We start from the raw sequence: 9,760 nt of genomic DNA, 5'->3' as shown, positions 1-9,760 counted from the left end.
TTACCGATAAGACTAAATAACCTTCAAATGGAAGCAAAAGGATTGGGTAAAAATGAGAATTCGGTTCGGTGCCCTAAGGGAGAAATCAGAGAAAGAAAATTACCCCAAATCCTAAAAAATATACACCCGTCAAACATGTAGGACAAACAATATTAAATTTTTGCGTGTGGTAAATGACCATATAACTAAAAAGGTGTACAAATATCATGATTTTAGGATGAACATTGGTATTTTCTGACCGAAATATTTTTTCATATTACAAAAATTTAATTTTAGAAAGTGTTTAAAACTATATTATAGATTTAATTTCAATATATACTAAATATTTATCGAAGATTAGAATAATTAATACTTTACAAAATTAAAATTTTTGAATATGATGCAAAACGTGGTAGTTTTTTATTTTCTAAAACTCTTTTAGTTTTTAATTCTAAAATATTTAAAAAATATATAGAGTCATAAAATAGACATTCTTTAATTATTTCCAACTTATTTTATACTATATCGATAATTAATAATAAACTAGAATAGATTCTTTTTAGTTTAAGGTAAAAACGAAGGAAAGTGAGAGTGTGGAATGCGTAGGGTTTAACATCGTGTTCCAAAACTCTTTGCCGTGGTTCTTCTCTTCAAAAATTCACTCTAATTCTGCGTTTCCTCCATAGTTTAGATGTTAAGATGAAGGAGTTATCTCAGAACCAAACTATCGCTGTCCATGGTATAGCTGGTGCTGGGTCAGTGGCTTTTGCCACTGCCTTCACTTATCCACTCGACACTATGAAAGTTCTTATTCAGGTTCTCACTTTTTCTGCAACCCTCTTTCTTTTTAAGCCCTACCCATGTGAATTTATTCAAGCTTGTTTATTCGAAGGTTGGTTCCAGTACTGGTAAACAATTGGACGCTGCTCAGGCTTTGTCGAGAGTAGTCTTTCTGTCGGGTAATGCAGGTAATGCTATTCCTTTTCCTGGGACATACTGAATGATGACCTGCTATAGGAGAATTAGAACGTTAAATGCGTGTATGCATAATAGACATGAGAATGCTGGGTGATGATGCAAATGGGTTACTGTGTAGTTCAGGATTGATGGGAAACTTTACATTTGTTTTTGGCATTTTCAGATTTGGTCGCATGTTACAGGTTTTGTGAAGCTAACTGCTGTTTCCTGTTGGTTTCTTGATCCACAATCACTTTATACAGACAGTATGGTAATTCGGGTGTTTTGTTGTTTTTGGACATGTTAGGTTTGTACAGTGGTTTTGGCTGGTTGGCAGTTGGAAGGATTTTTGGTCTGGGAGCACGATTTGGGGTTTATGAAATTCTGACTGCCTTTTATAAAGGTAACTCCTTTTGTTTTTCTTTGAATTCTCTTGTGTGATTAGTATTTTTTGTTTCAATTTTCTCATAAATATCAATGAAATAGAGTCGGACTACTTTCTTTTAATTGCTTATGCTTGTGACATGTTTCTCTTTATATCAATAGATAGTTAGTTTTGAAGTTTTTATAGGCCTGTAGATTGGCATTGTCTGATTTTGAGATGGCTTTTTGATTGCTTGACTTAAAGTTCATTAAGTCTTTCTTTTTGATTATCAGAATACGTTTTAGAGGTTGTACTCTGTAAAGTACAATTTATAGTGAATTTCTTCTTAGGTGGAGCATGATTTGGTGCTCACAAATATATTTTTGCACATGGCAGATGGTCGGGAAGATAATTATTTGTTTCCTTCCGAGGCACTTTTGGCTGGCATGGCATCTGGTGCCATTGAGACTGTCATAAGCTCTCCATTTGAACTCATCAAGCTTCGCAAGCAGGTTACCTCTGCTTCATATGTTCCGAGCCCCAACTTTGCTCTGGAAAATGGGGCTCGGAAACCTTTAATTGCAAGGTTACTTAATGGTTGTTATCCAGACAAAAGGTCCTTGGACCTGTATACTCGTCTTATCTCCACCTTAACAACAAAAAATACGAACATGACTAGTGCTTTACTAGAGTATCCATGGACAATGTCAGGATCTGGGAAGCCACCAGCAGTTTCCAGTGTCACGAGACCATCTGACATTATATCTTTGGAAGGCTGGAGCACTTTATGGAGAGGTCTTCGTTCTGGAATTGCACGAGATTCTGTATTTGGGGGCGTATTTTTTTCAACCTGGCAATTGCTTCACCAAGCTATGGTAGATTGGAAGGCTGTAGGAATGAATCCTCCACCCAGGTTCATCTCTTGTTCATTAATTGAATGAACATTTATTTTGAATCATTCTTCCTTCTATTGTTAGTGTTGTATTTTTAGGGAAGGTAGCTTTGTTAAAAAAATTCTAGATATAGCTAACGATGTTTAACGTTTTTATTTGTATTTACTACTTTTTAACGTCCTTCTACATAGATTGTTTTGTAATAACCTTTATGTGCAATAGCAATTGCTTGTTTTTGTGACAGTAAACTATGTGTAGGTTATTGTTGATTAGGTTTATAGGTTTCTTATTTTTCATTTTCTGCGTGGATTTTTTAAAGTGGATATGTAATCATCTGCATTTGCACTTCCAATGAAATGAAGCCAGAAAAACAAATTAGGCAAGTATGCATCCACAGCTTTTTGTTTTATTAGGTTTTCATGTGAGATTTTCTGTGATTTCTTTTGATAGTTTCTACGAATTAGTTTATGCTGATTTTAACTTATGGAGAAGTTCGATACATTTTTTCTTCATAATTTTTCCCTCCTAGAAGTCTTTTCAGAGAAATTTGTCTAAACAAATCTTAAATTGTATATTGTTGTCATCTACTAGTTCTTTTGGATTAATTAGTTTAATACAAGTGAGTTTAGTTATTCTATTTTGGTCTAAGTGTGCTTGTCCCGACTCAGGTTTAATGAAGACATTGGTCCATTGTCTCCTTTTACTGTTAGTCTTACTGCTGGATTCTCAGCTTCAGTTGCTGCTGCTGCTTCTCATGGTTTTGATACTTCAAGAAGTAGATCACAATGTAATGTTCTTCCAAAGGTATGAATGATACTACTTGTTACTGAAAAGTTTGAAACTGTGTGAACTACTGCCTTATTTATATTTCTCTTACATATAAAGCCTTAGATTCAGAAAAAGGGAAAGGTTGTACTTGAATATTTTGAATATAATGATTTTGGTATTTTGCAGCCATATTCTTTTCGCTAAGAATTGCTTTTCTTTTCTGACAAAAAAAAAAAAATTGGAGGGCAGAAAGAGTACAGAGGACAAGGAGGCTGACATAGTCTACTTAACTAAAGAAAAGTTAACAAAACATGAACTCAGTAACTTCTTAAAGTTTAATTTCTACATTTCAACCCAGAAGAATACCATTTGCAGATTTCACTGAAAGAAAAAAATCTGACGTATTAGGTTCAAGGTCAAAACCTTTTTTCTATTGTCCGAGAAATTAGCATGTTCATTAATTATATTTGTTTTGGGTGATAGGATTATGTCCTGGCAGTCATAAAGTTTTTGTGTTTCAATACTTGCTACCAAAAAGTGTAGTACTGATATCTAGATAGTAAAGTCAAAATTTGAGACTATAAATAGTAGAGAAAGAAATTGCATAATGTCCGATTAACTACGTTAAGCATGGCTTACTAGCAGGTTAGTCTGGGAAATTGCCTTCATATATCAACAAGTGTGACAACAACTTGTCTATCTACTGTTATTTGCTTAAAGTCTATATGCTAATTCTATATGTTGTCATACAACACCTTAAATAGTATTAATATCTCACTCCAAAAAAATAAATACTGTAATTTCATGTGTTTCCAAATTGCAATCAATCTGATAGCTACTCACACTTTGTATGTTTTTAGTACATCTCAATGGAGAGAAAGATTTTGAAATGGAAGCGACCAGGAAACAAGTTTGAAAGAATTACTGGGATCCATCCTTCAGACAGGAATGTCTTGTTCCACGGTATTGGTTGGCGGATGGCTCGCGCTGGGTTGGCGTCATCCATGATTGTAGGAAGCTATTTATTTGTTGCTGATCAGCTTACTTCTATTTTGACTTGATTGCCAAATATTGATACCCCTTGTTGGTTAATATGTAATGTCTACTATTTTTTCTCCTGGAAAAGTGACATGATTTGGGATTGTGCTCTGTACTAGTTAGTAAATGAAAATAGAAAGGAAACAGTACTTGATGCTACCACAGTTGAATTGGATACTGGTGGGAACCAGTACACGGATTCTAGTCCAGATAGAAAGCGAGAAGACTACATTTATTCAATTCATACAAAAGATCCTTGATGTGAGGATTCACAATGGGAATTTGTACCTTCCAATGACTGGTAACTTAATAAGATTATACATTTTCTGGATGTTTATGTATTATTGCTTCCCTTTCTTTTAGTTTGAATATAAAAATAATTGGTTTTATGAATTGTTGGCCATTCTTTAAATTATATACTGAGTACACTGATCTTCATATCTTGCCTATATACACCAGCCTCTTAAACATCCGTATTTTGCCCACAAAGCAATTGTTGTATACGTGTAGTTATACAGCATTTTTGAGTATCCTGGTAGTAGAAAAGACATACTATTTTCTTATGAACATCGTATATTTATCCCGTTTATGTGGTCCCTTAATTGGGTCAGCGTTGTATTGAGTCCTCATGGTGCAAAACCACATCTTTTTGTTTCCTTCATATTTTAGGACCTTTGTCCCTTGGGCGACAAGTTCTCTCCCTTTAGCACACTCAAAACTCACTGAGAATTTTCACCTTAGAAGGGCTTTTCCCTTTTGAGTAATCCCTTTGTGTGGGGTTGACTTATTTTGAACTTTTGTGTTGACTTGTGATGGCTGCATGGGTGGGTTGGTATAATTAACTTCACTCAAAAGCTACCTAGGTATTGGCCTCACAATCATGGTGGCTGGTTGTACTTTTTGCCATTGTAAGGGGGGGAAACATAATTCCTCGAAAACAAGCAAGCCAAAGGGCAATAGGATTGGGTTGGATGAGTACTTCTCAAACACCTGCCTTCCACTTTGTGGCTTTCAATACACATAAATTTTGTTACAAACAACCAAAACTTTATGTACAAGGTGAAAGAAAACCAAGGCCCATTGTGAGGGTTTTCATGACAGACAATCATAATGACTTCCAATTCGATTTGGCATTTTCCACTTTACAGGTCCAAACGGGGCATATAGTTTGTGTGAGATTGAGAGCCACAAACTATAATTATGTGATTCTTCTAAGTAATGACTTTTGGTCTCTTTGAAGTTGCCACCGAAAATCACACCTCACTCAACTCACATGTGTTATGTTAATAACCAAGCACGAGTGAGATGATTAGAAGGTTCAGTGGTTACGAGCTGATTAAGCAATGAAATAGTATTTTTATCATTATTATAATTACAAGAAACAACGGAGACTCGTGGATGCGAAGATCGAAGGGAAGCATACTTAGATAGGACAAAAACTATTCTTTTATCATTTAAGTACCAAGTTTCAGATGTTGGATTCTACCTTAAGATTTCAAACCACGTTATAACTTGTGAAAAGAGTCACATGACTTTAAACTACCATTTTAATCAAAAAGAAAACAACAAAGTGTGTAATGTGATGAATAAAAAGAAAAATGTTATTAGAGTGAATAAAAATGATGAGAGGTAATTGATTTGCTCTTGCTAGTGGATTCAATACACGGTCAAACAGTTTCATCTTTTTTCTTAGTAATAGCTTTGAGATGTCAGTTATTACATTACTTTAGTCCGTTACTCTAAAGCAAAACATAAAAGCAGTGTTATAAAAGCTTTTGTCTGTTTTATCACAGTCTTCAACTCTCATTTTCACATCCTATCAAAATCAAATTATTAAACTTGAAATGAATATACTTGTCGAGGGGCATTGTGATAGCTCTTGTTCTTTGACCAAACCATTTCGGCTAATTTCTCATTTATCTTTCACTTTCATATTCTGTGACACAACTACACTTCTAATAAGCTTTATAATTTTGAGTAAAATTTCTGACTTCACAACCTACCCACGACAAACGAAGTTGTAGTGGTTTGACTTTCACATTATATTTAATTAATAAAGCCTTTCGTGTAACTCTATCAACGGAGTTTTCTCCACACAGAATTCTCCTTTTGAAAAACGGAAGCTGTGTGTTTTTTTTATCTTCAAAAAGTGTGAACTTCATTCTAAACATAAAACAAACAAACTATAAGTATTCGCCACACATCAATTATCAAGCACGCCTTTGTCAAAAGAATCATTGCAATAAGTTGACTTCAATATTGATGTTGTTAAATTATACCATTTGTTTCACTGCTTAACCAGACATGTAATTACTAGACATTATTATAAGTGCTATTGTATATTCTAAAAATGAACCCTTTTCATTTCTCTGGGTATGTTTTTTACTCGATAAGTAAGCTTCATCATATCATTAATTAACGGATCTTGAATTTGGGTAGATGGTAATGACAAAGATGCCCAATAATGCAATTCTGAATTAATTTTTTATTTGGCACATCTATTTTTGTGATTATTTATTTTTTAACCCATGATTGTGGCATTGGAAGTTTGTGATAAAACTTAGAAAGCTCTTGGTCATAATCTTGTCTGTTCTAGTGGATATGTATGAAGAGAGAAAGAAGGTCATGAATGAGGTAAGCATCATGGACTGGTGTGTCACTCTTTTGTGATGACAATATATGGATATAATATAGTGCTCGTGTTGGTGCTTCAAAGCATGCGAATGCTTGCATCACACATGACTTGATGCTTCCCTAAGCAGGAACCCATATGCAACAAAAACAATACAAAGCAAAAACCGAAAAATAAAATAAAATGTCCCTCAGCATTGTGACACAAGACAACTAGCTAACAAATACCATCAAAGTAGGCAAAAGCTATAAAAGCCTAATAGGACTATTGCCCAATGTTCACTTGCAAGCATCCCTTGGAGTGCTCAATGGGCTCCACAACCCTCCACAAAATTTCAATCAACATGAATCTCATTCATTCTCTCAACACTATCCTTGCACGTGAGGATCGCAACTACCAGTTCAAACACAACCTTGAACACATATTAGGTGGGTTTTTCACTCCCAACATCATTTTTTCCATATCTAAACTAACACCATCAAGATTCAAATTCAGAACCAGTTATGGCATTCGATCTCACCACTCTATATATATAAATATCCCAGAAGAAATTTAGTTTCATTTTCATTTGCTTTGTTATATCAGAATGTCTTTTTAAGTGCACAGAACTCTTATGCAACAGTAGTCAAGTGTAGATTATATGGTAAATTGCTGATACATGTAAAGTTAAAGAAACAAGAAATAGAGGTTTTTGCATATCTTATCTTGATTTGCAGGATTAAAGAGTCCTACATTAATGGCTGAGAGTAGATACTAGATATATTGTGATTATCCACGTGTTGGAATAAGGACTAAAGAGCATGGAATTTCCAAGATTGACCTGTGCTAGTGAATGGGATATTTGAAAGCATAACGTCACACTGCATATTGTTTGGTTTTGGCCATGAGTTTCACCTAGTGCCCCACTTGAAAGGCTGCTATGTGGAAATCTAGCTATAGCGACTTCACTGATTACAATGGAACCTAAACTGCTAAAGGCTTTAACTACAACCAGTAAATATCAATAATAATAATGATCATGATAACAACAAAATTAGCTTAAATTAATATCCCATTTGGATATATAATGTAGCTAACTACATCACTTGCATCATTTAATTTGGCAAACTTATTTCCTCAAGATCATCCAATGACAAGAAAACTTCATCCAAACAAGAGAGCTCTGTTCCATCACCATCATCATCATCGTTATCCCGCTCATAAACTCGACATATCACCCATTTACTGTGATCCTGAATCAAACAACCAAAGAAAAACAAATCAGTACACATATCAAATTTCATTTTTTGGGTAAAATTTTCATGTACTATCGGCACTGCACTACGTACTAACCGGTTTTGGTTGTGGTCTTCTTCTGGATGATCTGCTAGAGGAAGCAGAATCTAATAGACGATACTCTTGCATTATCCAATTGGTGGTGTTAGCATCAGGGGCTTCTCCCACATGGAAAACATAATATTTCTTCATGCCAACTCTCTTGTTGCTTGAGCTTGTAATCACTGGCTCTTCCATTCCCATTGGCATCCAATAACCATTCCCAGTGACCCTATTTTGTGTCCTCCTGCTGTAGTAGTACCATTGCTTTCCCTCTGCCAAAGCTCTACCTGCAGCAATGCAAAACCACCCACCCACCCACAATTGATTAATACACACCAACTTTCATTTATTCTCTACCTATTTTTCATCATGAGATTTTCAAATTGACCCTAAATAGCATTCACTTTCAAAAACAATTGTGTTCAAGACATTGTTGTATACTAACCATGCTCACCTCCCTCAACAGAAATTTGAACCTTGCTATTGAGAAATGAAGTAATAAAGCATAAAACATATGTATATATGTGTGTACCATGAAGTTCCCAAGGATCATATGGGTAGAGTTCAAGATCAGGGATGACATCTGGATGGCAAGGTAGAAGATTTGCCTTTCTTTGAAGGAAATGGACGACAAGCTCTTCATCTGTGGGATAAAAGTGAAAGCCAGGTGGGAGGTTGACATTGTTATCTGCCATGCTTTCTAGAGCAAGGAAGAGAGGTTGAGTGAAAGAGCAATAATGGAAAATGAAGGTGGTGAGTAACTAGGTAAGGTGTGGTATTTATAGAATTGTAATGCAAAGAAGGGAGGGAGAGAAAGACTAAATGGACATATAAGAGACTGACGTGAAACTGAAGTTGGCGTTTATCACATACAAATACAATACAATACTGATACATCTCAATATTTTATCAAGTGTTTGATAAAAGTTTTGAGTACTTTCAGCACTCAACATCAAGCAAGCAAGGCGGCGGATAACGGAACGTGATGTACCACTTAGCTAAAACGAGATCTCCAAAACTGTGTTGGAGAGAGATTTGTGTGTGAGACAGAAAATGTTGCAGCTGTTTCTCTCAAAGTTTCTTATTGATTTTTTCTTTTCATTTTGGAATTTGCACAGGTTTATGAGAACTTTTAGACAGAAACATGTGAGAATTGATTTTAGGACGATATGTTAGGCACATACATACTCTTATAAGCACTATTTTAGATTTGTATGTTGTTACTGTTTATGGATATAAAATTTTGCATACTTGTATCCTGAATTTGTATTTTGTGTGTTGTGGGTTATGATCACACTTCATGCTGATATCATGGATGAGCGTTACGAACGTGGCACAAGAGTATGGTTTTGGTGTTGGGAGAGTTGAATTGGGGTGACCGACCTGTTGGAGTATACCTATATATGCTTCATGATTATTAGCAATTATCATAGGATTTTAAATTAGAATTAAAATACAAGGTCTTTTTGTTTGCTTTCTACCCATATGCTTTTGCCTTGCTTTGTAATCAATGGATTAGTAGTAGGAGTAGCACAGTGGGAACTGCACATACATTCCACATGAAACAAAGCAATCAAGTGAATGAGCTAATTTTTTTTTGAAGGGTTAGGGTCCACGAGTTTAACTGATTTGCTTGGGTCATTGGGGGGGCCAAAGAAGCCCCACATTATTTATATAATTAATCAATTATTAAATCTTGCATAAGAAAGAAACAAACATATAAAACTCTACTAGGAAACAACTACTTTGCTTATAACTTTTCCAACCATAAATTACATTTTGCAGCTCTACTATTATATATTTTCTTCTGAT

General features: G+C 34.9%; 2 protein-coding genes across 2 annotated transcripts; one reads left to right on the top strand and one right to left on the bottom strand.

Annotated features, from left to right (window-relative positions):
* Positions 1-548: 548 nt before the first annotated feature.
* Positions 549-4,336, top strand: LOC114175993 (mitochondrial arginine transporter BAC2). Its single transcript, XM_028060866.1, has 6 exons — positions 549-795; positions 872-947; positions 1,244-1,339; positions 1,697-2,213; positions 2,862-2,997; positions 3,822-4,336. The coding sequence occupies exons 1-6, from the start codon at positions 679-681 to the stop codon at positions 4,020-4,022; spliced, it is 1,143 nt and encodes a 380-aa protein (XP_027916667.1). The 5' UTR covers positions 549-678; the 3' UTR covers positions 4,023-4,336.
* Positions 4,337-7,257: 2,921 nt separating this feature from the next.
* On the bottom strand, positions 7,258-8,884 carry LOC114177146 (NAC domain-containing protein 104-like). The gene is made up of 3 exons (XM_028062400.1): positions 8,481-8,884; positions 7,964-8,235; positions 7,258-7,863 (listed from the first exon to the last, which is right to left on the bottom strand). The coding sequence occupies exons 1-3, from the start codon at positions 8,641-8,643 to the stop codon at positions 7,726-7,728; spliced, it is 573 nt and encodes a 190-aa protein (XP_027918201.1). The 5' UTR covers positions 8,644-8,884; the 3' UTR covers positions 7,258-7,725.
* Between the last annotated feature and the right edge of the window lie 876 nt (positions 8,885-9,760).

This window comes from Vigna unguiculata, chromosome 3, assembly GCF_004118075.2.
Source record: "Vigna unguiculata cultivar IT97K-499-35 chromosome 3, ASM411807v1, whole genome shotgun sequence".
NCBI lineage: Eukaryota > Viridiplantae > Streptophyta > Magnoliopsida > Fabales > Fabaceae > Vigna > Vigna unguiculata.
Note: the sequence above shows the minus strand (reverse complement) of the source record. Positions and strands in the feature narration are given on the sequence as shown.

Bases quoted from the DNA above. Each gene is read 5' to 3' on its own strand.
- LOC114175993 (XM_028060866.1), top strand. From the start codon at position 679: ATGAAGGAGTTATCTCAGAACCAAACTATCGCTGTCCATGGTATAGCT. The intron at 1,340-1,696 runs GTAACTCCTTTT...TGCACATGGCAG, and splicing joins TCTGACTGCCTTTTATAAAG to ATGGTCGGGAAGATAATTAT. The intron at 2,998-3,821 runs GTATGAATGATA...GTATGTTTTTAG, and splicing joins AATGTAATGTTCTTCCAAAG to TACATCTCAATGGAGAGAAA.
- LOC114177146 (XM_028062400.1), bottom strand. From the start codon at position 8,643: ATGGCAGATAACAATGTCAACCTCCCACCTGGCTTTCACTTTTATCCC. The intron at 8,236-8,480 runs GTACACACATAT...GCATTGCTGCAG, and splicing joins TGATCCTTGGGAACTTCATG to GTAGAGCTTTGGCAGAGGGA. The intron at 7,864-7,963 runs GTTAGTACGTAG...TGTTTGATTCAG, and splicing joins GAAGACCACAACCAAAACCG to GATCACAGTAAATGGGTGAT.